At 41.3% G+C, this 26,135-nt stretch overlaps 1 protein-coding gene across 1 annotated transcript; it reads left to right on the plus strand.

Moving 5' to 3' along the window:
• Window positions 1-1,993: 1,993 nt before the first annotated feature.
• On the plus strand, window positions 1,994-2,401 carry LOC126716487 (uncharacterized). Its single transcript, XM_050417306.1, has one exon. The coding sequence runs from the start codon at window positions 1,994-1,996 to the stop codon at window positions 2,399-2,401; it is 408 nt and encodes a 135-aa protein (XP_050273263.1).
• The last annotated feature ends 23,734 nt before the right edge of the window (window positions 2,402-26,135 follow it).

Raw genomic sequence — 26,135 nt, forward strand, 5'->3', positions numbered from 1 at the left:
GGCCCATTGAGCCATTCTTCTAGGCAACTGATGGTAGGTTAAGAGGTACTTCATAGGATTGCTCTTGGTCAATAATTGTACACGATGCCCTAGAAAGTAGTGATTAAACTTTGACACAACAAAAGCTAAGGAAAGGCATACCTATTCAGCCGTGGAGTATCTCAATTTTGGTCCTTTCATAAGCCTGCTAATGTAATATACTGGCCTCTCCATACCTCCTTGCTCCTAAGCTAATAAAGCTCCTAGTGATTGCTCTGTATTTGCTATGTACAGCAGAAGTTGCTTACCAAGCAGTAGAGCCACCTTGTTATGAAGATCTACCAGAATTACTTGTATCTTCTTAAATGCCTTCTCACATTGGTCACACCACACAAAGGCCACTCCTTTTTTGGTTTATTCGACCAAGGGTTTTAAGATCTCAGCTAACCCAGGGGTGAATCTTCTCAAGTAAGAAACTTTTCCCACAAAGCTCCTTAATTCTTTCAAGGTTGCTGGTGGGGTAAGAGCAACAATTGCCTTAGCTTTTGTGGGATCTAAATCAATCCCTTTCTAATGAACAAGGAATCTAAGAACTTCCCCGAAGACACCCCGAAAGTAACTTGGAAGGGTTCAATCTTAAGTTGTACTCTCTACACCTCTTAAAGACCTATCTCAGATGCAACAAATGTTCAACCGAGCTCTTTGCCTTTACCACCAAATCATCCACATAGTCCTCCACCTGCTTGTGCAACATGTCACCAAAGATCAGAGTCATGGTTCTCTGATAAGTGGCACTAGCATTTTTCAATCCGAAATGCATCATTTTGTAATATAAATTCCCAAAAGGTGTCTTAAAGGCAGTTTTCTAAGCATCTGATGGCTCCATAAAGATTTGATTATAACCACTATAGCCATCCATGAAGGAAAAGCGCTCGTGTCTAGCAGCTGCATCTACCAAAATATCAACATTGGGCAATGGGAACTCATCTTTAGAGCATGCCTTGTTAAGATCCCTAAAGTCCACACAAATTCTTATCTGCCCGCCTTTCTTCTTCGTAGGAACTATATTGGCTAACCATTATAGATATTTGATCTCTTCTATGAACCTTGCCTTCAAAAGCTTGCTCACTTCAGCTTTGATCTTTTCCTCAACATCCAAGCGATATTTCCTTGCTAGTTGCTTCACAGGCTTGGCTTTAGGGTCAACATTCAGCTTATCTGTGACCACCTTTGGATCTAATCCAAATATATCTTTATAGTCCCAAGCAAAGACATCTTTTTACTCTTTCAGCAGAGCTATCAATCTTTTCTTCTCTTCTTCCAGTAGACCTTTACTTATCTTAAACATTCTTTCTCTTCCTCCTTCGCTAATATTGACTTCAATGAGTTCTTCTTGAACATTCTTCACAACATCATTCATACATTCAGGGGCTTCCTTGATAGGTTCTCCAGCCATGCATTCCCCTCTTAGTTGGATTATTGCAAGATTTTAAAACAATACTTTGTCACAAACTTGCTTTGATGTGGCGATGGATTTGGATTCTCGGATACTTAAATTAGATACTGAGCAATTTTTTTTTTTTTTTTTTTTAAATCCAAAGCCATATTTTTTTAAAGAATCTATTTTTTCATAGATACCTTGTTCATCTTATAACGATTGCGAATAATTCAAGAAATGGGGTGAGCACATTATTGGTTGGATTATTGCAAGTTGACATATGTAATTATAATCTAAATCAAAACGACATGTTGGTTTGATAGTATGGTTTTGATGGAAAATATAAGTGATAAACGACATGTGGTTTTCAGATCTAAAGCCTAAGAAAAAGCACCGTTTTGGTAAGCAAGCACCCAAAACGCAGAGAGTTAGGTTCCGTTTGGCAACGTTGTTCTAGTAACGTTGTTTGTATTTTTTGAAAATACATGTGAAAAAGTGTGTGAAAATATGTGTAATGTTGTTTAAAAACTGAAAATTGTCACTCAAAGTCCCATACCAAACGGTCCCTTAAGGATGATGTCAAACGCAGAAAGAGAGAACGCACTCATACAAACCACCACCGAACCAGAATTAGAACTAGCACAACCACGATGGCCCATCTACTCAAAGTGCAGTAGACCCAACAGAGCCTGTCTCTGCGAAACACTCTCGGCTGAGCCCATCCTAACAAAGACCCAAATAATAATCATCCAACACCCCCACGAGGCTCTCTACTATACCAGTCCTCACCAAATGTCTTCTCAACTGAACCACCGTCACGACCCATCATTGATTCTGAGGAAGGAGCCGTGTGGTGGGTGTGTGAGTATCATGGAGGCTGTGGCTAGGGCTCTCAGGGTTATTGAGCCTAATGGGCTCTACATTAAGGCCCAATTGTTGTGGGTTTTGAGAGACATGGAACTTGACCAAGCCCATCAAGCCTAGGCCTTTTTTTTTTTTTTTTTTTAATTTATTTAGAAGAAGAAGCCCAGGCCTAAGTTGGAAAAGAGGAACCATGATAAAAAGAGCTATCATCAGGAGTGGACGTAATAAGTTGAAACTCTAAAAAAAGATTGAAGAGAACCATAAGAGTCAGAGTGAATCTAAGATGCATTCTATTCCACAATATATATATATATATATATATATAACTGAAACTTTTGAAGCTCTTACAATTTTCTACGTCAGCATTATTTATAAAAATAAAATTATAAAAAATAAATAAAAACCTAACACCGTAATTATGTCTAACCCAATATCTATTTCTCCCCAAAACAAACCCGATAATCTTCAACTTCTAAACAATACCTGATACAAACGCAAACGCCATACCCTTCTCTCTCTATCTCTGTCTCTCCTTCAAACGCCTCAACTTAACAAACACTGCAAGACCCATACCCTTCTTTCTCTTTCTCTATCTCTCTACCCTTCTCCTTCCCCAAAACCCAAACGCCAATCAGATCTAACAGACCACCTCTCATGGGACATTAGGACAAATCAAGTTTCAAAGACTAAAATGATTCTGCTAGAGAGAGGCAGCAGTTATTTCTCTTAATGGGTTTTCGCCAGAATCATCTGGCCGTTGGGAGGACGATATGGTATGTTAGGTTTGGTTTTTGATTTTGTTATTAATCTTGATTTGCGTTGCTTTAAATTTTCAAATCCCACAACCCCCTTTTCTCAGCCTCTTCGTTTATAAAGTTCCAAAATCAACCAAAGCCTCAACTTTGAACATACCCATTTTTATATCAAGTTGAGGCATACTTCAATTTTATTTTCTATGTATATTTAAAAATTTTGGGGTTAATTCTTCTGTGTTTTTCTGTTTGGCTATTGAGTTTGAGTTTATGGTCTGTAATTTTTTGCATTTTTAGAGAAAAGCTCAGAAATTAGGCCCACTCTATGATTTCTCAGACACTATTACTAGTAAGTTTTCTAATTTTGTTTTATAAGTTTTCCTGTTAAATATGATTTAGGATTTTGTTTGGGAGTGTTTTCTCTTTTAGATTGATGGATTTGGAGCCCGTAGTGGGTTTTGTTAATTTCAATCAAAACTCTGTCTTAATGTGAAGATAGTTTTAAATTTACGATTCAAATTAGTTTTTACTGTTGTATAGCTTCTTTCTTTTTTTTCCTTCATGCTGTATAAATTCTTCTTTTGCTTTTGCGCCGTTCCTTCCCTACAACAACAAAGGTTCCATTATTACATTGTTTATGCCTTAATACTTCTATATTGTTCACTGTTGTTAAGATTCCATCTTCCTAATTAATTTCTGATTTCTTATTTTCATTATTTTTCGTCTTTTTCTCCAATTGCAGTATACCGTGTTTTTTGTACCAGACATTGGGTCTTATGCCAAAAATAATAATTGAATCAGGGTTAAAGGTACCCTAATTTCCCATTTTATTTTTCCAATTTCTGGGGATCTGTTTGGTCAACTATTGTTTTTTGGTTAGAATATTTTTCCCTGTTTGGTATACTTTTGTGAGATTTTAAAGTTTTCTTTATTTAGGTTATGGTTTTGTCATTGGTAGAGGATTTGTTTCAATTTCTTTATGCCATCTTTTTCATTCAATTTTAAGTTTTGTCATAGGATGTTCTAAGCATCCTAAGACTCTTATATCAACATGAGTTGCAAGTGTTGTAATATATGTGATTCCAATTTTCTTTCCTAATGTTGGTTGCAAAATTTCAATTATAAAGATAGGGTTTTTTAGGTAGATTCTTGCTTACATCTGTCTTTGTTGATGTCATTTTTTTCCATCTTTTTATTTCCTATGTCTTTGTCCAATTGAAGAAAATTGAAGTGCAGATTGCAATTCATTTGCCTCTTTGTTATATTTCTGCTTTGTTCAATGTAGCCTTATTTTGGGAATACAAGATTGATTGAAAATTGAGACTGCCATGAGTATTCATTTTGATAGGTGTGTTAAAAATCTTCTAATTATAAGTTAATGAATCTAAGTCCTAATTTTAAGTAATGAGTGTGATTGTTGTATTATATACAAATAAAAATAAAAATAAAATAAAGGTCATGAACGAGGAATTTGGAGTTGAGAAATTCAAAATGCAAATCTTTACAGGATATTGCCAACTTTTAAAAAACTAAATATCAAGAAAGATATTAATTTGTTGTGGTTGGTCTCTCACTTCTTTCCTTTTTAAAAGTTCATGTTGTTCAGGTATTAGGAAAGTTGTTAATTTTTTTAATAAATAAAAAAGAATAGCATAATATGAACATATATACTCCATTCTAATTTGATCATAGATTGATCAAATCAGTTGGTGTTTGTTTGCAATGCATCTATGATTTTGTAAATTTTATAGACCCAAAAAAGGAGGAGACTAAACCTGCATTTAGAATTCATCTCTATCTAAACTACACTATGATTATTACACAATCATTGATTTAACTCTCTCCTTTTTTGTTTTTGTGTAGGTGATTTCGTAGATTTCCATGCACCAATGTATATCTTACATGCGCACATTGCTTATCATGAACCAAGAACTTGTGCTACAAATAACAAAATAATGTTATGAACAATGTTAATGTTGTAGCTTCATTGATGGTACGTACTTAAAATGATTTCAAGCAGCTTCATTGATGGCATGTACTTAAATGATTTCAAGCAATTGCTTCAAATATTGAACCTTACTGTATTTTAAATTTTTTTCCATAGAGAGTGGCTTGGCTGAGCCTAATAGCACTGCTTCGAATAATTGTGTATTACTTTCAACCCAACATTTGGTGTTTTTGAAATTGATTGTATGTCTTACTTAAGATGTATCCAAAGAGTTTATGAAATTTGCTTTTAATTGTTTATGAAGATAGTTGAAACTGAAATATATAGGCATTTTGTTTGATTCCTTTCAAATAGACACTCTTTCAAACTACTACTATTATTTGCATGTACTTAAGATGTATCTAAAGGAAATTAGATGCATCTGACACAAATATAGGTTGCTACAAATGATCTTCTCAATAGTTTCCAAGAAGCCAGCATAATCAAAATTGTGGGCCATAAAGAGTAGATAAGCAGAGATACTTATATGATTTGTCAGCTGTTTCTTTTCAAAGTTTTGAATATTGTGTTTATGAGTTGCTTCTTATCAGAGATAGTAGCATAGTGCCCCATGTGTTTATGTGGCATATTATTCCCTAGCAGCAAATGCATGGTCTTGCTAATGTTGTCATGAGATTATTTACACATTTAAATATTCATGTTATCAATAATTTTTTTTATATGATTTATATTAGTGGTAGATTATAAATTGATTTGCAATTGAGCATTATGTGACTTCATATTATGTCCAAATTTGTGTATGAGCTATTGGAATGTTGGCAATAATTTTTCATCGACATAGAGAAACCAAGGTGTGATCTTTATGTGTTATGTGAAACACCTTACATTTATAATCAAAGAACATATTTTGCGCACTTTGTATGATTATTTGTAATTGTTATTTAACCAACTATCCCATGCATCGCACGGGTTAGCGACTAGTTAAAATAATAATGAAATCATAGGAGAAAGGGGTTAAAACCCCAAGAATATATGCATTCTATTCCACAACTATATTGACAATATAATATATTATATTATATAGTCATCAAAAATAACAAAGAGTAGCAATTGGAGGTAATTTGCAGGCTAGCATGCATTTGGGAGACAATAGTGTTAGTTATCATGCGTTAGAAACGATTGAGTAAAGTAGTATCTCGAGTTTTATGGGCTTGAGTTCACTTGTTGATCTGGAGGTTTTTTGCCACGAATTTATAAAAATTAAACCCAAGTCGATAGGACTCGATTTTTATAGAACTAGATCAAATCAAATCAAATCCAGAACAAAGGCCAAATCAAATCCAGAACAGAGTAACAAATCTAATTAGATGTAGAACAAAGGACCATATCAGGAAGGAAGAACAAAGGACCAAATCGGGCAGGAAAAAGAAGAATCAAATATGGAAGGAAGGAAAAAAAGAACTGATGAAGAAGAAGAGGTTTAGGTTTGTTCGTGGAGGACTGTTCAGATCTCGAGTTTTAATTACTCGATTTCCACATGAATTTTTTTCCACATTAGACTACCATTATATGCAACTCGAGTCTTAGAAACTTGAGTTCAACCTTTGAACTCAAGTTTTAGAGTCTCGAGATGCTAGTTTGCTACATAGTTTTGCAAATATGACAACTGTGAGAGTGCTTTTTTCTTTAGCACACAAACCCAAGGATCCTGGGCCAAGTAGTTGTAGTTTGGTGGACTGGGCTTGGTTCACGGCAGCTAAAGGGGCTGTTTAAGAACCAAGTGGTGCACAAGGCAAGCTTCCTACAATGCACATGAACTAGTAAACGAGAATATTTGTATTGAATAATAATAAAAACAGCAAAAGGAATGCAAAGTAATCAGGAAATACACAAAACAATTGTTAGGAATCTTCATATTAATAACAAATACTTCATTAGTTTTTCTTAATTGTGGATTACAAATGTGCTCACTAAGACGTGATACAAGGTTCAAATAAGTTCAAAAATTACAGACTTTAATGGCTATTCAAGCCTCTAAGACTTGCAAAGTTTGAATCCTTTTGAATCCAAGCATGTGCTATAGTGGCTATTTATGGGATACCGGGAGATATTTCACTACTTTCTTTGAGTTTTTGACAGAGTTTTCTCAACGATTCTGTTGTAATTTTCTCTTACTGGATCCCCTTTCAATGTTGGCTGCCTTTCCCTTTTATAGTGTCATTTTAGAGTTCAGGATACTGTTGATTCTCCCCCCTTAGCTCCCTGGGTACCAAAGCTACTGTTATGTCAGCCACTTTAATGGCTGGTTCTTTCTTTGTTTCTGATATTTTTCATCTTTTAGTGATGTTTTCCTAAAAGTTACTTGTTGACTTTCCATTTCGGGACATCCTTGGGCAGCTAACCTTCAATCTTTCTTCTTTCAAGGTTTCTCACTTTTCAAACAAGCTTTTGGTTGTCTTTCCTTGCTGTCATTTTTCCTAGGTGAGAGGAATCCATTTCTGCTGGGTTGAAGGTTTTTCCAGCCACTTCCCCTTATAGTTCTTCATTCTGGGTTCCCTGAGGTACCAGCCTTTGTTCATGAATTGTCACTCTCCAAACTCTCTGGTTCTTTGCTGCACCACTGGGTGCTTGAGAAGGACATATCTGTTCTTCGTTTCTTGTATTTCGTGGTACCTCTCTTGAGCTGTCTCAATCCCACGCTGTGTTACACGTCCTAAGGATTCCGAGCCTCTGGCAGCCTCTGGGTATCCCAACCCAGTTCTTACACTGGATTTTACTGGATTTTTAATGACCTTTTTTGTTGGAAATTTGAACATAAATAGAGCCTTAATGTTGATTCTTCTTGCTGCACAAATTGGGCCTTCTTTACTTTTCATGGAATGGGCTTTTTTTTTGTGAAATTTTGGACCTCAACAGTAGCCCCCCGAGCTCGTGGGTTACCTGTAGCTCACGCGCGTGAAAATAAAATTTTTTTGGACACTTTTCTGGTTTGTAGAACCAATGTGTAGATCAAATAATTCTTGAGAGAAACTCCAAAGGAATTGCTACACTTCCTTCATGGGATGAACTAACATGTTGCGAAAGATTAGAATTCACCTTCATGTTAGTATTAAGCTATAGATTGGTATTCAATAAATCAACTTTGTCAAACTGACAATAATATATGCAGATATATATGTATATTTCTAGCACTAATGTTTTTGCTAGCAATTCTAGGATATGTTTTTTTTTTAAAGTAGCATAAAAATCATGTTGAATACATATTAAATCTTAATATAAGATAGCATAGCTTTGTTAACAAGATTTTTTTTGTTGTACAAAATAGGTTGAATAAGGGAAGCCCCCATGAACTTTGACAAAGATATTCTATGCATTGTAGTACATGCTTGCTATGGCTAAGGTGAATAACACCAAGATGTTTGCCCCATGAGATTTTTAGTCCATGGATAGTGACTTACCAATGGGACCATGATATCATAAATCATTGAATCATAAAAACATGCTGATTTAGAGTCTAATCAAGGTTAGCTATTCTTCTCAAAATGTATTAAGAGATAGAAACTTCCCTGAGGACATGACTTAGAAGGCTTAAGAACATCTCCATGCCTTACTTTAGCTAAAAAATTTGCTCTTCTGGTGGATGCTCTTGATCTTTACCTTATTCTTTTCCTAGATTGTGTAATATTTCAGATTGCAGCAAATTATTCACATACCATGCCACCAATTATATTATTGTTGAATTGCTATATACCATCTAGTTCATGAGCCAAAGAAAATAACAGTGGCTGAACTTATGTACAGTAAAGTTTGCACTAGACTTCTCAATTTTTATCAAGTGAAAGATATATTTAAGGAAAAAAATTTTAATCTTGTCTTAGCCCCTAGTGTATGCACTGGAAAAGCCAATTGCCAAATAAGATATAGCAATAAAAATTACTTCAGTGAGGATTTCAACCACACAAGAATTCCAAATTTTTATTTTTGATAATTGGTCAAGTAAGAGGACCAAAATATTAGAATTTTCGTTTTAATTTATATGAATAAAATATTAGTGCGTGGGTGATACCTCTTGCACAACATTTTGCAGTGTTTTGATATATTCAAACATGGTATTAATGAGTGGGCTTATTGAAAGGGTACCTTTCTTTTGTTGAGTCGAAGTACCTCTAAGCCTTTAGTGAGTTTGCACCTTGTAGGAGGAGAGAAATGTCGCTAGCTAGTTTGCAATGTCATTGACTAATCTCTTTGTATAGAGACTTGCAAAAGTACCCATGCTTTTGTGGCTTTGAATGATGTACTTTTAGAATTTTTTTTTTTAAGTTACGCCTTCCTTGCTTCCTTAGGCTCCCTTGAACCAATTCCTTTCAAGAAGGTCAATCTTGTGCACTTTATACACCCACTTTTGGGTTTTCATACCCACTCGAGGCTCTTTCTCTTTGTACCCCTCATTGGGCCTTGCTTACAATTTGCATCATTTGCTAGGATGTGCTACGGTTTGTACTTATTGCTCGTACATGCTATAGTTTGTACCCATGACTGGGATATGCTTACAATCTGCACTTTTACCTACTACTGGTACGTGCTACAGCTTGTACCCATAAACTTTTGCTTTTGACCATTTTTTTGGTCGTACTTGGAAACTTTTGCTCTTGGCCAATTTCTGGGCCATGTATTTAGAAAAATTGTTCTAGGCCAAGTCTTGGGCCAAGTACATGGAAAGTTTGCTCTTACCAAGTCCTAGGCCATGTCACTTGGAAAAAATCTGTTTTGGTCAAAGTTCTGGGCTAGGTATATGGAAAATTTTCCCTTTCCCAAGTCCTAGGCCATGCCACTTGAAAATTTTCTGTTTTGATCAAGTCTTGGGCTAGGTACATGGAAAATTTTCCCTTTCCCAAGTCCTAGGCCATGTCACTTGGAAAATTTCTTTTTTTATTTTTGATCAAGTCCTAGGCTAGATACATGGAAAATTTGCTCTTTCCCAAGTCCTAAGCCATGCCACCTGGAAAATTTCTATTTTGATCAAGTCCTGGGCCAGGTACATGGAAAATTTGCCCTTTCCCAAGTCCTATGCCATGTCACTTGGAATTTTTTTTTTTTTGATCAAGTCCTAGGCTAGGTACATGGAAAATTTGCTCTTTCCCAAGTCCTAGGCCATGCCACTTGGAAAATTTGTTCATGACTATTGAATTTTTCGATCTTCAGAAAAAGTTCCCTCGTAGCCCCTCGTTTTCAAGTGGGCTCACTGAACTGATTTCTTTTCTTTTCTTTAAAGGGTTGGGGGTTTGTTTTCTTCTCTGAGGATCTCCTAAAATATCCTCTCTTGGCTGTGAACAAATCCTTTATGGAAATAATCTTCTTTTATGAGTCATCTAAGGTTGCTCTCACTAGTAAACTGGTGGCCAAGAGCTCCACCAAGATGATTCTGTCATGGTGTTTTCTTCAAGTGAGGGATCCTCTTACGAGAATCCTGGAAGACGATGGCTTCCTCTAGGCATGCTCATTGAAGGCTGTCTTCACAAACCTCATAGCCTGTTTCTTTACAAGGATCTCTACCGCTACTACTTTTTTAGAGATCTTCTCACTTAATAGGTACTTCTCTTCTTCGGGGAACTGGGTCAGTGAGTTTGTTACAGCTTAGCTCTTGATAGCTCTGGTGATCCTTCAGACCTATGTTGTATTGGGAAATTAATATTAACCACCGGGCTACTCTTCAAGATCGCAAGGGCTGATTGAGGAATTCTTTTATTGGATGAGAGCTTATCACCAATAGGATTTGGTGAGATGAAAAGTAATGATTCAATTGTTGAATATGCATGACTACCATACATCCCTTTCTATGTTGGGATACCTCATTTCGGTGTCCTTCAATGCTTTGTATGCTTGGGATCAAGATCCCAGGTACAACAATAATGAGTTTGCCATGGACTAGTACCCATACGGTAAGCAAATGACTTATGATCTGTTGAAATTTTATGAAAGACATTTGGTTGCTCAACTCCCCATATGAAAACATTCCCCTTTTTCAACAGTTTGGATAGTCCACTAGTGACCAAAGTTGGTCTTGGTGTGAACTTCCTAATGTAAGAAACTCTTGAGTTCCCTAACCATGGTATGCCTCTTCATGGTTGATATTGTTGTTGCCTTAGTTGGATCTATGAGGAGATCGATGTTATGTAAAAGAAATTTATCCTTTGGACGCGCCTTATTTAATTTGAAGGAGTTCAAGCCAATAAATCTTCATATTTTTTCAATAGCTCCAAAAGTTGCTTTTTTTTTTTTTTTTTTGATAACTGGCTACTGATTAGGATGGGCCTCGGGTTCCTTGGGTTGCCCCAAGTTCACTTCTTCTAGTTTTTCCATTGGTAGGATTTATGCCTTCTTTTCCATATCCGTAAGTTTCTCCAGGACCTTCACAAGCAGTATGTTGAGGTTTGAAAAAGAAAGGGCCATAATAAAATAAGCCCAAAACAGAAGAACAAGTCAAGCCCAAAAGAAAAAATTCAGGCTAAGCCCAAAGCAATAGATACGGATGACTCATGGGGGAATAAAAGGAAGGCCCAGAGGATCCTGGAGCCTAGAAAAGAAAGAAGCGTCCAAAAAAGAAACCACGGCAGAGTGTAAAGAAGCAAGGATCCTCAATAAGCGCAGATCCCTTCAAGCACAAATAAAAAGGAAGACTGGGACAAATCGATAGAAAGAAGACAGAAGAAGAAAAACAAGAAATAAAAGACACGAGCGACCTCTCAATGGCACAGACAGAAAAGGACCTCGGGGAACCAGGACAGGGAAGAAGAATGGTAACAAATGACTTTCAAAAATGGCAGAACAGGATTCCGCCCAAAAAGGAAAGAAAGGGAAAAGAGGAAGACGCCAGAAATGGGGATGCCGAGAAGGGCATACCTCAGCACGTCCCAAAGAGGATGGCCAACCAAAAGCTTTCGAAGGAATCAGAACCAAGAGAAGGAAAGAATGAGAGAAAACGGAAAAGGGACTTACCGAGGCGATGGAGACAGAGCATGCTCTGTTTGCAAAAGAACAAAACAGGGGAACCAACGGTTCCCCGGGACGCCCAGAAAACTCCACTATAAAAGGAGGGGATGGGTTGTGAAGAAGGCAGCGAGAAAAAAAGAAAGAAACATAAGAAAGAAGAAATTCTCTAGGAAAAACTATCAGAAAAATCTGTACAGAAAGAAAATACTAAGGGAAAACAAATACTGCTTCCCGATATCCTGTAAAGGCCACTATGGCACATACTCGGATTCAACGAGAATCAAACTTCACAAGTTTTGAAGGCTGAAATAGCCATTCAAGGCTGCAATTTTTGAGCTTGATTGGACCTTGTATCACGTCCTAGTGAGCTTTCTGTAATCAAACAGATAATGTCTTAATGAAATATTGTTTCATAATTCCCAGGATCCCCACGGAACTCTTTTTTTATCGTCTTGCTAATCCTGTTTTTCTTTCTTTCTGAACTTACGTTGTTAATTTTTGACACTCTTCGATATCCTTATTTGTCATTTTCTTTCTGTATGTTGTCAGGAGTATTCTCTGCATTCACTTGATTCTTAAACAGCTTGTTAGCTGCGGTGAGTCAAGGCCCGGTCCACCAAATCCTTTCCTTTTTCATTCAGGCTCGGGATCCCTAGGCCTGAGTATCCCGAAAAAGACACTCTCACATTTTCGCGACTCCACTGGGGACTGGGCAAAGAAGAAGGAAGAGACAATCCCTTCACAGAGAATGCCTCCAAGACAAAGAAACAGCAAAGGAACTAATGTGCCACCTACGGCCTCTGAGCCTGTAGGAGAAAACGAGGAAGTCTCTAGGCAAGGAGGTGGGATACCCTTGGTGGAACAGGAGGTTGTGTCGGAACAAAGACACGCAAGACAGGAACCAGACCTAATGGCCAGGATGACAACAATGTTAAAGGATCTGGAGCAAGAAGTTCGTCTTCTCAAAGAAGGTAGGACACAGGAAATCAGAGACAATATTCCCCCTACTGGCCACCAAGATGGGACACAGCCAGAAGGAGGGTCAGAAGTGGGAGGAAGAGCCAACCCTCAGTACTTGACACTGGCAGACGTCAATGCCCTCCTGGAGCAAGAAAGGGAAAAACTCTCAGGGATCCCCAAGCAATTCTCTCGGGATCCCCCGTTCCCTCCAGAACTTCTTGGCAAACCATATCCTAAGGGATACGAACCCCCAAAGTTCCATCCTTTCGATGGGAGGAATGGAAGTGCCGTGGAACATGTGAGCAGGTTTGTCCACACTATGGGCCCCTATGCAGGAGACAAAGAATTATGTCTAAAGGAATTTGCCAAATCCTTAGTGGATAGGGCATACACTTGGTACACCACGCTGAGACCCGGGTCCATCAAGACCTGGGATGAGATGATGGAAAAATTCTGCGCCAAATATTACCCTGGTGAAGAAAAAATCACTTTCCAGAACCTGCAGATGGTGAGGCAGAGACCTGGAGAAGATCCTGTTCAGTTTATTAAAAGATTCGAAGATGTGTCTCTAGACTGTTATGGAGACCATGAAGAAAAGGAGCTCGTGGAAACCTGTATAGCCAACATGCTTTTTGATTACAGGCTCAACCTTGAAAATTTATGTATCACACAGTTTGCTGACCTGCTACAGAGAACCAGAAGGACAGCGCAAACCATGAGAACAAAAAGGCTGCCCGCGTCCCAAGCTATGACAGCATCAGCAAGAGAGAAAAGGAAGAGACCAGATGGGAAGGTGTTTGAGGAACCACCGGTGATCCCATGCATAGCTGAGGAGTTAAGGCATGTCCTAGACAAATGGATTGGAGATGGAGTTGTCAGGCCATTCACTGTGTCCAAGCCACCAACCGAAGAAGAAAGGAAGAATCCTTTATTTTGCAGAATCCATAATTATGTGAAGCACTCCACTAAGGACTGCTGGACTCTTCGCAGGCTCTTCCACAAAAAGTTGAGAGAAGGAACCTTGGAACTCACTCAGAAGGAGCCAGAAGTGCAGAGGAACCCCTTGCCTAACCACAAAGGAAAAGGGGTGGTAGCAGTAGTAATACATGGGAACTCGGCAGAAGCAGGAGAATCTGAAGGATCCTTCCACCCGAGCACAGTCAGAACCCTCCAGAAGAATCCTAAGTTCAGGTCACTATTCAATCAATTAGGATTCGGACCAGAAGCAAGAAGGGTGGCCACAGAGTCTCTCATGAGCATAGCAGCAGATTCAGGGATGGAATGCTTTACAGCTGAGTCACATGCTAGTCGAGCTTTCCTAGAAACAACCAATGCAATAACCTTCACTGATGAAGACATGGAGATTGAGCACCCAGACCACCGTAGACCCCTTTATCTCATGGCCACCATAAACGGTGTTCAAGTCAGAAGAGCACTGGTGGATACGGGGGCATCACTCAACCTCATTGCCTTAAGTACCCTGGAAGCTGTTGGCTTAGTTGACAGAAGGATCCTGGGGGCCCCCATGGAAATAACAGGATTTGGAGGATCGGTGGAATCAACAGAAGGATACGTGCAGCTAGCCTTAAGGGTAGGGCCAATAGTAGCTTTGACAAGGTTTCATGTGATTAATGCAGAAGTTTCTTATCACGTGTTGTTGGGACGCCCGTGGCTTCATAAACATCGCCTTATTCCATCCACATTCCATCAATGCATTAAAGGGAGACTGAATGGGAGGCCCATAAGGATCCCTGCCAATCATAATCCTTTCAGCCAGGGAGAAGTGAACTTTGCAGAAACGATGTTTTATGATGAGTTGGAGCCAGATGATGAGAACCCCACCCCGGGGACCCCGGGGGCACCTATCTTAGAAGAAGAAGAGGGAGGAAGGGGCACCCGTGACCTGAGAAACCTTTTAGAAAGAAAAAGACAAAAGAGGGAGCCCAGCTTTTCAGGATCCCGAGAATGTGTGGTGGTGCGGGAACCTGGGGGAAGGCTAATTTATCGTTTGTGAAGGTGCGCGGGACCCGAATGCATTGTGCAGGAAGGTCCCGGACCACCAAGCTGCATGATGGCCCAAGAAGAAATCCCAGAAGAACCAGTTAAGGAGGCCCAGATTCAGCCTGAGGAAGAACTAAAGGAAGTAGACTTGGGAACAGAACCAGGATCCCGAAAACCTGTTTTCATTAGCAGTCAATTGGTGGCTCAAGAAAGAGAACAACTGGTAACTTTACTTCAAAAATACAGAGATGTGTTTGCATGGACCTATGATGAGATGCCTGGTCTAGACCCGGAGTTGGTAGTCCATTCTCTTAATGTGGACCCGGGGATGAGGCCAGTAGTCCAACCAGCTAGGGTCTTCCACACTGAGGTAGAAGCTCAAATAGTCCAAGAAATTACTAACAGCTGGTTTTATCAAACCCATCCAACACCCAAAATGGCTTTCCAACATTGTACCTGTGAAGAAGAAAAATGGTCAAATCCGCCGCTGTGTAGACTTTCGCAACCTGAACAAGGCATGTCCTAAAGATGAGTTCCCCTTGCCCAATATCGACCTCCTTATAGATTCAGCTGCAGGAAACTCAATGTTCTCGTTTATGGATGGGTACAGTGGATACAACCAAATCCGCATGGCAGCCAAAGATGCAGAGAAGACGGCATTCAGAACTCCGATTGGGAACTTTTACTACACTGTAATGCCTTTTGGCCTCAAAAATGCGGGGGCTACGTATCAACGGACCATGACAGCCATTTTCCATGACATGATGCATGAGGAGATGGAAGATTATGTAGACGATATTGTGGTCAAGTCAAAAACCAGAACAGGACATTTCCAAGTACTTGAGCAAGTCTTTGAAAGATGCAGGAAATACAAGTTACGTATGAACCCCATGAAGTGCGCCTTTGGAGTGTCTGCTGGAAAGTTCCTTGGGTTCCTGATACATCACAAAGGCATAAGCGTGGACCCAGCCAAGGCCACAGCTATTGCCACGATGAGAAGACCAACTACTGTTAGGGAACTCAAAAGCTTCCTGGGAAGGGTCTCCTATATCAGGAGGTTTGTGCCTGGTTTAGCCTCAGCTACAGCAGGCCTATCCAAACTATTGAAAAAGGGAAATGAATTTACCTGGGGAACAGAGCAGCAGGAAGCTTTTCAAAGAATTCAGGGCATTATGAACCATCTGCCCACCCTCCAGGCACCAGTACGTGGGCGACCTCTGTTGCTATACTTAGCATCAAACTCTCAGGCAATAGGAGCTTTGCTGGTACAAGAAGATGACCAAGGAAATGAGTAACCCATATATTATGTAAGCAGAACACTCAAGGATACCGAGACTAGGTACCCCATAATAGAGAAAGCCTGCCTAGTAATCGTTTATGCATCCCAAAGGTTGAAGAGGTACTTCTCAGCTCACCAAATCCTCTTGCTGACCAAGTCCCACCCCATAAAAGCACTCCTGCACCAGCCCCTTCTCACGGGAAGAATAGCACAATGGCTAGTGTTGCTCTCACAATATGATATAGGTATAAGAACTCCCAAGGCTGTCAAGAGCCAAGCCATAGCAGATTTACTAGCTCAATTCCCAGGAAAGGAAAAAGGCCCACTGAGCGAAGAAATCCCTGGTGAGGTAGCAGTGATGGAGATCCCAGGGAAGAAATGGACCACGAGGTTTGACGGGTCAGCTACAGCAACTTCAAATGGGGTAGGAATTGTACTAAGCTGTGAAAATGGGGATATCATGCCCCTGTCTTTCAAGCTTGGTTTCTCATGCTCTAATAATGCAGCTGAGTATGAGGCATACTTAACTGGGTTGACTATAGCACTCAGCATAGGAGTGAAACATATGAGAGTGCTGGGAGATTCTAATCTTGTAGTCTCCCAAGTGAAAGGTGACTTTGCATTACGGGAACAAAGCTTAGCAGCCTACAGGACTTGGGCACAAAGGCTGGAGATGGAATTTCAAACCTTCAGCATAGAATACACTCAAAGAAGTGAAAACAGGTTTGCAAATGCTCTCGCCACCCTGGGATCCCAAATACCATTTAATGGGAGGGATACGCTGATAAAAATAGGAAGGCAGGAGCATTCTATTGTAAAGATCCTCCAAGGGATGTACCCCGGGGAATCCAAACAGTGGGACTGGAGGGACGAAGTCAAAGAAAGGATGAAAGAGGCGAGCCCTAGAGGGAACATCAAAGAACTAATGGATTACACTCAGATAGAAGGAGAATTGTATAGAAGACTGCCAGGAGGAATACTGTCCAGATGTATCACCGAGAAGGAAGGAAAGTTGAAACTAGAAGAATTACACGCCCAAGCATGTGGAGTTGCAGAAAAAGTCAGCCTATACAGAAGGATGCAACGCATGGGGTATTACTGGCCAGATATGGACAAGGAAGCAGCAATCATACAGGGAAAATGCAAGGAATGTCGTTTGGCAATCGATAAAGAAGAAAGCTACGCGGTGTTTATTGCAGAAGATTGGCGGGTTCCTTTCATAGGATACCTGGCTCGGGGGATCCTGCCAACCGACAAGGAACTGGCCCACAAGCTCAAAAAACTAGCGTGCAGGTATTTCTTGCAGAACGACACTTTGTTCAAAAAAGGATACCATGGGGATCCCCTCAGGTGCCTGGGACCAAAGGAAGCTAGAGAAGTAGTCAGAGAGGTGCACTCTGGAGATTGCGGAAGTCACCCAGGGAAGAGAAGGCTGTACAAGCAGTTACTGTTGTTGGGATATTACTGGCCAACGATGAAAAGAGACTCTGAGGAGCTGGTAAAAACATGTCATGCTTGCCAAGTCCTAGGAGATGCAATTCACACTCACCCAAATGTCCTACAGGATATGACGACGCCATGCCCTTTTCATACTTGGGGGCTCGATCTCATAGGGCCCATAAATCCTCCATCCAATGGTTATATATGGATCCTGGCAGCCACGGAGTACTTTACAAAATGGGTAGAGGCCATCCCTTTGAATAAAGCTAGTGGAGCAACTGTAGCAAATTTCATTCGAGACCACATCATTACAAGGTTCGGGATCCCCAGAAGATTGATCAGCGACAATGGAACTCCATTCATAAACAAAGATGTGAAGGGATTAACTGAAGCATACCACATCAAGCATGGAAGATCTACCCCATACTACCCACAAGGAAACGGCCAAGCTAAAGCTACTAATAGGGTAATATTAAAAATCCTTAAGAAAATGAAGCATGAGTATGGAGGAAAATGGAGTGACCATCTGGCAGATGTGCTTTGGGCATGTAGGAGCTCTGTAAAGACAGCCACAGGATTCTCCCCATTCTCCCTGGTTTATGGAACAGAAGCCATCAGCCCTGTGGAGTTAATCATTCCTACACCAAGGGTAGTTCTCGAGGAAAATCAGGGAGAAAGTGAGGACGCAAGCAATGAAAAGAGGCTAGTAGATCTGGAAGGAGTAGAAGAAGAAAGAGAGCTGGCCAAGAAAAGGAGCCAAAGATACCAGCAATGAATGACCAGAGCATATGCACAAGCAGTACGCCCAAGAGTGTTCACCAAAGGGCAATTAGTGCTAAGGATGGCGGAGCACGTGAGGAGGAACCTGCCAGGGCCTTCCAAGTTCACCCCAAAATGGGAAGGACCCTACATCATCAATGCAGCTCATGAAAGTGGATATTATTACCTTGCCAAAGAAGATGGAACAGTCCTAACAGAGCCCATAAACGGGAAATGGCTGAAGCAATACTATGCATAAGGATAAGGGGATCCCAGTACCTCAGGGTCCTTTCACCAGCTTCACTATCTGCTAAGTTCTTGTTTATTTTTGTCTTTTTATTTTTCAGCCTTTATCAAGAATTCTGGTCTAAGATAATTTTTTTCAGGAACATGTGATAGATTGACACTTTGTGGTCAATGCTACACCAAAAAACTTTTTCTTTGTTCCTTAAAAAAAATGACCATGTTTTAATGAAATTCTTGTTTCTTCAACATTTAAGTTTTTCTTTAAATACTGCAAAGACCAAATGTGGATAAATTTAAGGAAGGATACCTGAGTAAAAAAAAAAGGGGAGAATATGTAATACCCTTTTACATATGGCCCAGGATCCACCTCACAAATAATTTCAGATATCCCACAAACAGTCCCAAGTGCATAGGTCTAGGATCACAAAATAAAAGTAAAATATCTAAGATACCTAGCCTAGCACTTGACAAAAGGGGAACCTATCAAAGTTCATGAACTGGGACCGTATCTCCAAAAAAAAAAAAAAACATACATAGAGAAGGATACCAGTGTACCCAGTTCAGTACTTGCACAATAAATTACCAGGTACCTGGACCAGAACTTACAGTGAAGCCTGTGGAAACCATGGTCCAGGACTCAGGAAAGAAAAGAGTCACAAGAAAGTAAAGGCAATATATATATCCAAGGAAAAGGGCAGATTCACATACTAAGAAATAAGAAGCAGTTTTGAAACATAAAAGAGAAAGCAAAGAGCAGAGCAATGTTCAAAAAAAAAAAACTTATACAACCCCAAATTGTTCATGTAAATCTATAAAAAAAAAAGGCTAAGGAATGAGGCCGGCCAACAGGGAGGCATCCGGAGAAATAACAGGCACAGCCAAAGTAGAAAGGATCCTCTGCCGTTTGACCTTCAAGTCTTGTAAAACCTTGTGAGCATGAGCCAAAGCTTCCTCAGCAGCAGCTATCTCAGTGTCTATACTCTTGAATGATTTCCTCTGAAACAGCATATGAGCCAGCAGACGCAAGTGATCCAGCAGAAAAGACAAATTGAACTTGGCCTCTAGAAGGTCCTGCACCACCCCTCTCCACTCCAGAAGCTTTTCTTCAGACAAGGAATCTACAGAGGAATTCCTTAGGGAAATCAACACAGCACACAGCAACTCCATCAAAATATTGCCTAGAAAAACGCCTCCCTTGAAGCCGCTGGTAAAATCCCCGTGACTCTTGAGCAGGCTCTCTAGCAGCGGCAGGCCTTCCACAGGAACAGAGAAGCGCAGGAAGCTGTCATAAGAAGACCCAAATACATGAAAGTGGCTGGCAGGAAGACTGTTGAATTCCAAGAGATCAAAGCGAGCCAGGAAAGAGGAAAGCCTTGAATCAAGATCTGAGGCAGCCATCTTCGAGGCATCCCCCATCGCCGTGTCACCACTTGCAGAGGCAGGAGGACTTGCAGCCTTTTGCTCTGGATAAAGGTCAGCAACTTCAACAGGTCTCACAATTCCTTCAGGGATAACAAGCTCAGAACCTGCAAAGCCTGTATCAGTATTCAAAAAAAAAGAAAGAAGAAAAAGAAAAGGAAGAACAGATTTAGTTCTTTTTTAAAGGAGAGAAAAAGAAGAACAAACCGGTTCCAGTTTCTTGGGGCAGAGCCTCTTCTTCCTGATCTCCTGACTTCCCCGAAGATTCTGGGAAGGAACATAAAGCAAGTTGAAGAAAAGGTGAAGGACCAATGGCAAAGTGGCTAAAGGAAGGGATAGATGCAGGGGGCTTCGCCATATAAAAGAAAAAAAAAGGGGGGGGGGGAAGAAAAAGGAAACACGATGGGAGCAGCTTGCACTCACCTTCTGAGCTCTCTGATTCTAAAGAAGAGGCAACACTGGGAGCAGATTTCTCACTGGTTTGACCTAAAAGGAAAAGGAAAAGGAGGAATTCAAGAAAAAAACTGGAAAAGAAAGTAAAAAAAAAAAATATAACGCTATTTCAAGGAAACAAGGTTTACCTGTTTGTTTGGATAGAGGAGTGTCTCCCAAAGCACCTTTATCTGACAAGGATTGAGGAAACACAGTCTTGATAGGACTAGGAGTGCGTTCAAGATGGGGACTTTGAGATGACGGGATCCTAGAAGCTTTGGGATCCTGAGAATCCTGGGAACCTTGCATCGGTTGCCCGGTTTCCTCAGCTGGATCATCAGTAGGGGGCTCCTCCCCCATAACAGGAAAAACGACAGAAAGAGCTGTGATAGTTTCCTCCCCCAGAGCCTTGTCAGTCACAGGAGGGGATACCTCCACCTAAAGGAAGAAGAAGCGGAGAAGGCAATACCAAGTTAAAGGAAGAAGAAGCGGAGAAGGCAATACCAAGTAAAAAAAAAAAAAGAGAAAAACACAACAGCAGGGAATGCTAACAACACAATGTTAGAACAAAAGGGAAAGAACAGAAGAAGGGGGAACACACGTACCACGTCGTCTCCAGAAGATTGGCTTTTACCCTTCTTGTGATCAGACTTGCGCTTGGACTGCAAAGGAAATCACCACTCGTCAGCAAAATAGAAAATGAGTGCAACAAGGTGAACAGGTAAAAAAAAAAAAAAAGAAGAAGGAAAGAAGTCTTGCCCTTCTCTCTCTCTCTACAGATTCTCTGGAAGTCTTTTGCTTACTACGAGTACGCTCAGAGGGTCCTAAAGGAGGCTGGGATACCAAACCAGAGGATCCTAAAGAACTATGGACTGAAGCAGTCACAGGAACCTGGGGAAAAGAAGACTCTACCTTGGTCTTCTTCCGGGTCCTTGAAACTTGTTGAGGTCTAAAAAAAAAAGAGATCATAGTAAAATAAGCCCAAGAAAGAATAAGCTAAGCCCAAAAAGAATGAGTTAAGCCCAGAAGGAAAACCCAAGCCAAGTCCAAAGGGATTATACGAAAGGCCCAGAGGATCCCGAAGCCCAGAAAAGAAAAGCATCCAGAAAAAAAGAGATCACGGCAAAATATAAGTAGCAAGGATCCTCAGGCACCATCAATAGGCGCGGATCCTTTCAGGCACGAAGAAGAAGGAAGATTGGGACAGCTCGATAGAAAGAAGACAGAAAAAAAAAAAAAAAAAAAAAAAAAAAAAAAAAAAAAAAAACAAAAAGCGCGAGCGACTTCTCACGGCACAGACAGAAGAGTCCTCGGGGAACCAAGACAAGGAAGAAGGATGACAACAAACGATCTTTAAAAAGGCAGGACGGGATTCCGCCCAAATAGGAAAGAAAAGGAAAAGCAGAAGGCGCCAGAAGTGGGGATGCCGAGAAGGGCATACCTCAGCACTCCCAAAGAAGATAGCCAACCAGAAGCTTTCAAAAGGATCAGAACTGAGAGAAGGAAAGAATGAGAAGAAACGGAAAAAGGACTTACCAAGACAACAGGGACAAGACGTGCTCTGTTCGCAGGAAAGCAAAACAGGGGAACCAATGGTTCCCCGGGACGCCCAGAAAACTCCACTATAAAAGGAGGGGGTGGGTTGTGAAGAAGGCAGCAAGAAAAAAGGAAAGAAACACAAGAAATAAGAGATTCTCTAGGAAAAACTATCAGAAAATCTGTGCAGAAAGAAAATACTAAGGGAAAGAAAATACTGCTTCCCGATATCCTGTAAAGGCCACTATGGTACATACTCGGATTCAACGAGAATCAAACTTCGCAAGTTTTGAAGGCTGAAATAGCCATTCAAGGCTGCAATTTTTGAGCTCGATTGGACCTTGTATCACGTCCTAGTGAGCTTTCTGTAATCAAACAGATCATGTTTTAATGAAATACTGTTTCATAATTCCCAGGATCCCCACAGCACTCTTTTATCGTCTTGCTAATCCTGTTTTTCTTTCTTTCCGAACTTACGTTGTTAATTTTTGGCACTCTTCTATATCCTTGTTTGTCATTTTTTCTGTATGTTGTCAGGAGTATTCTCTGCATTCACTTGATTCTTAAACAGTTTGTTAGCTGCAGTGAGTCAAGGCCCGGTCCACCAAATCCTTTCTTTTTCATTCAGGCTCGGGATCCCTGGGCCTGAGTATCCCGAAAAAGACTCTCTCACATTTTGGCGACTCCACTGGGGACTGGGCAAAGAAGAAGGAAGAAACAATCCCTTCACAGAGAATGCCTCCAAGACAAAGAAACAGCAAAGGAGCTAATGTGCCACCTACGGCCTCTGAGCCTGTAGGAGAAAACGAGGAAGTCTCCAAGCAAGGAGGTGGGATACCCTTGGTGGAACAGGAGGTTGTGTCGGAACAAAGACACGCAAGACAGGAACCAGACCTAATGGCCAGGATGATAGCAATGTTAAAGGATCTGGAGCAAGAAGTTCGTCTTCTCAAAGAAGGCAGGACACAGGAAGTCAGAGACAATATTCCCCCTACTGGCCACCAAGATGGGACACAGCCAGAAGGAGGGTCAGCAGTGGGAGGAAAAGCCAACCCTCAGTACCTAACACTGGCAGACGCCAATGCCCTCCTGGAGCAAGAAAGGGAAAAACTCTCAGGGATCCCTAAGCAATTCTCTCAGGATCCCCCGTTCCCTCCAGAACTTCTTGGCAAACCATATCCTAAGGGATACGAACCCCCAAAGTTCCATCCTTTCGATGGGAGTAATGGAAGTGCCGTGGAACATGTGAGCAGGTTTGTCCACACTATGGGCCCCTATGCAGGAGACAAATAATTATGTCTAAGGGAATTTGCTAAATCCTTTGTGGATAGGGCATACACTTGGTACACCACGCTGAGACCCGGGTCCATCAAGACCTGGGATGAGATGATGGAAAAATTTTGCGCCAAATATTACCCTGGTGAAGACAAAATCACTTTCCAGAACCTGCAGATGGTGAGGCAGAGACCTGGAGAAGATCCTGTTCAGTTTATTAAAAGATTCGAAGATGTGTCTCTAGACTGTTATGGAGACCATGAAGAAAAGGAGCTCGTGGAAACCTGTATAGCCAACATGCTTTTTGATTACAGGCTCAACCTTGAAAATTTATGTATCACACAGTTTGCTGACCTGCTACAGAGAACTAGAAGGACAGCGCAAACCATGAGAACAAAAAGGCTGCCCGCGTCCCAAGCTATGACAGCACCAGCAGGAGAGAAAAGGAAGAGACCAGATGGGAAGGTGTTTGAGGAACCACCAGTGATCCCATGCACAGCTGAGGAGTTAAGCCATGTCCTAGACAAATGGATTGGAGATGGGGTTGTCAGGCCATTCACTGTGTCCAGGCCACCAACCGAAGAAGAAAGGAAGAATCCTTTATTTTGCAGAATCCATAATTATGTGAAGCACTCCACTAAGGACTGCTGGACCCTTCGCAGGCTCTTCCACAAAAAGTTGAGAGAAGGAACCTTGGAACTCACTCAGAAGGAGCCAGAAGTGCAGAGGAACCCCTTGCCTAACCACAAAGGAAAAGGGGTGGTAGCAGTAGTAATACACGGGAACCCAGCAGAAGCAGGAGAATCTGAAGGATCCTTCCACCCGAGCACAGTCAGAACCCTCTAGAAGAATCCTAAGTTCAGGTCACTATTCATTCAATTAGGATTCGGACCAGAAGCAAGAAGGGTGGCCACAGAGTCTCTCATGAGCATAGCAGCAGATTCAGGGATGGAATGCTTTACAGCTGAGTCACATGCTAGTCGAGCTTTCCTGGAAACAACCAATGCAATAACCTTCACTGATGAAGACATGGAAATTGAGCACCCAGACCACCGTAGACCCCTTTATCTCATGGCCACCATAAACGGTGTTCAAGTCAGAAGAGCACTGGTGGATACGGGGGCATCCCTCAACCTCATTTCCTTAAGTACCCTGGAAGCTGTTGGCTTAGTTGATAGAAGGATCCTGGGGACCCCTATGGAGATAACAGGATTTGGAGGATCGGTGGAATCAACAGAAGGATACGTGCAGCTAGCCTTAAGGGTAGGGCCAATAGTAGCTTTGACAAGGTTTCATGTGATTAATGCAGAAGTTTCTTATTACGTGTTGTTGGGACGCCCGTGGCTTCATAAACATCGCCTTATTCCATCCATGTTCCATCAATGCATTAAAGGGAGACTGAATGGGAGGCCCATAAGGATCCCTGCCAATCATAATCCTTTCAGCCAGGGAGAAGTGAACTTTGCAGAAACGATGTTTTATGATGAGTTGGAGCCAGATGATGAGAACCCCACCCCGGGGACCCCGGGGGTACCTATCCTAGAAGAAGAAGAAGGAGGAAGAGGCACCCATGACCTGAGAAACCTTTTAGAAAGAAAAAGACAAAAGAGGGAGCCCAGCTCTTCAGGATCCCGAGAATGTGTGGTGGTGCGGGAACCTGGGGGAAGGCTAATTTATCGTTTGTGAAGGTGTGCGGGACCCGAATGCATTGTGCAGGAAGGTTCCGGACCACCAAGCTGCATGATGGCCCAAGAAGAAATCCCAGAAGAACCAGTTAAGGAGGCCCAGATTCAGCCTGAGGAAGAACTAAAGGAAGTACACCTGGGAACAGAACCAGGATCCCGAAGACCTGTTTTCATTAGCAGTCAATTGGTGGCTCAAGAAAGAGAACAACTGGTAACCTTACTTCAAAAATACAGAGATGTGTTTGCATGGACCTATGATGGGATGCCTAGTCTAGACTCGGAGTTGGTAGTCCATTCTCTTAATGTGGACCCAGGGGTGAGGCCAGTAGTCCAACCAGCCAGGGTCTTCCACACTGAGGTAGAAGCTCAAATAGTCCAAGAGGTCAAGAAATTACTAACAGCTGGTTTTCTCAAACCCATCCAACACCCAAAATGGCTTTCCAACATTGTACCTGTGAAGAAGAAAAATGGTCAAATCCGCTGCTGTGTAGACTTTCGCAACCTGAACAAGGCATGTCCTAAAGATAAGTTCCCCTTACCCAATATCGACCTCCTTGTAGATTCAGCTGCAGGAAACTCAATGTTCTCGTTTTTGGATGGGTACAGTGGATACAACCAAATCCGCATGGCAGCCAAAGATGCAGAGAAGACGGCATTCAGAACTCCGATTGGGAACTTTTACTACACTGTAATGCCCTTTGGCCTCAAAAATACGAGGGCTACGTATCAACGGACCATGACAGGCATTTTCCATGACATGATGCATGAGGAGATGGAAGATTATGTAGACGATATTGTGGTCAAGTCAAAAACCAGAACAGGACATTTCCAAGTACTTGAGCAAGTCTTTGAAAGATGCAGGAAATACAAGTTACGTATGAATCCCATGAAGTGCGCCTTTGGAGTGTCTGCTGGAAAGTTCCTTGGGTTCTTGGTACATCACAAAGGCATAAGCGTGGACCCAGCCAAGGCCACAGCTATTGCCACGATGAGAAGACCAACTACTGTTAGGGAACTCAAAAGCTTCCTGGGAAGGGTCTCCTATATCAGGAGGTTTGTGCCTGGTTTAGCCTCAGCTACAACAGGCCTATCCAAACTATTGAAAAAGGGAAATGAATTTACCTGGGGAACA

Source organism: Quercus robur, chromosome 3 (genome assembly GCF_932294415.1).
Source record: "Quercus robur chromosome 3, dhQueRobu3.1, whole genome shotgun sequence".
NCBI lineage: Eukaryota > Viridiplantae > Streptophyta > Magnoliopsida > Fagales > Fagaceae > Quercus > Quercus robur.

Excerpts from the sequence above, each read along its gene's own strand:
- LOC126716487 (XM_050417306.1), top strand. The coding sequence starts at position 1,994 with ATGTCAAACGCAGAAAGAGAGAACGCACTCATACAAACCACCACCGAA.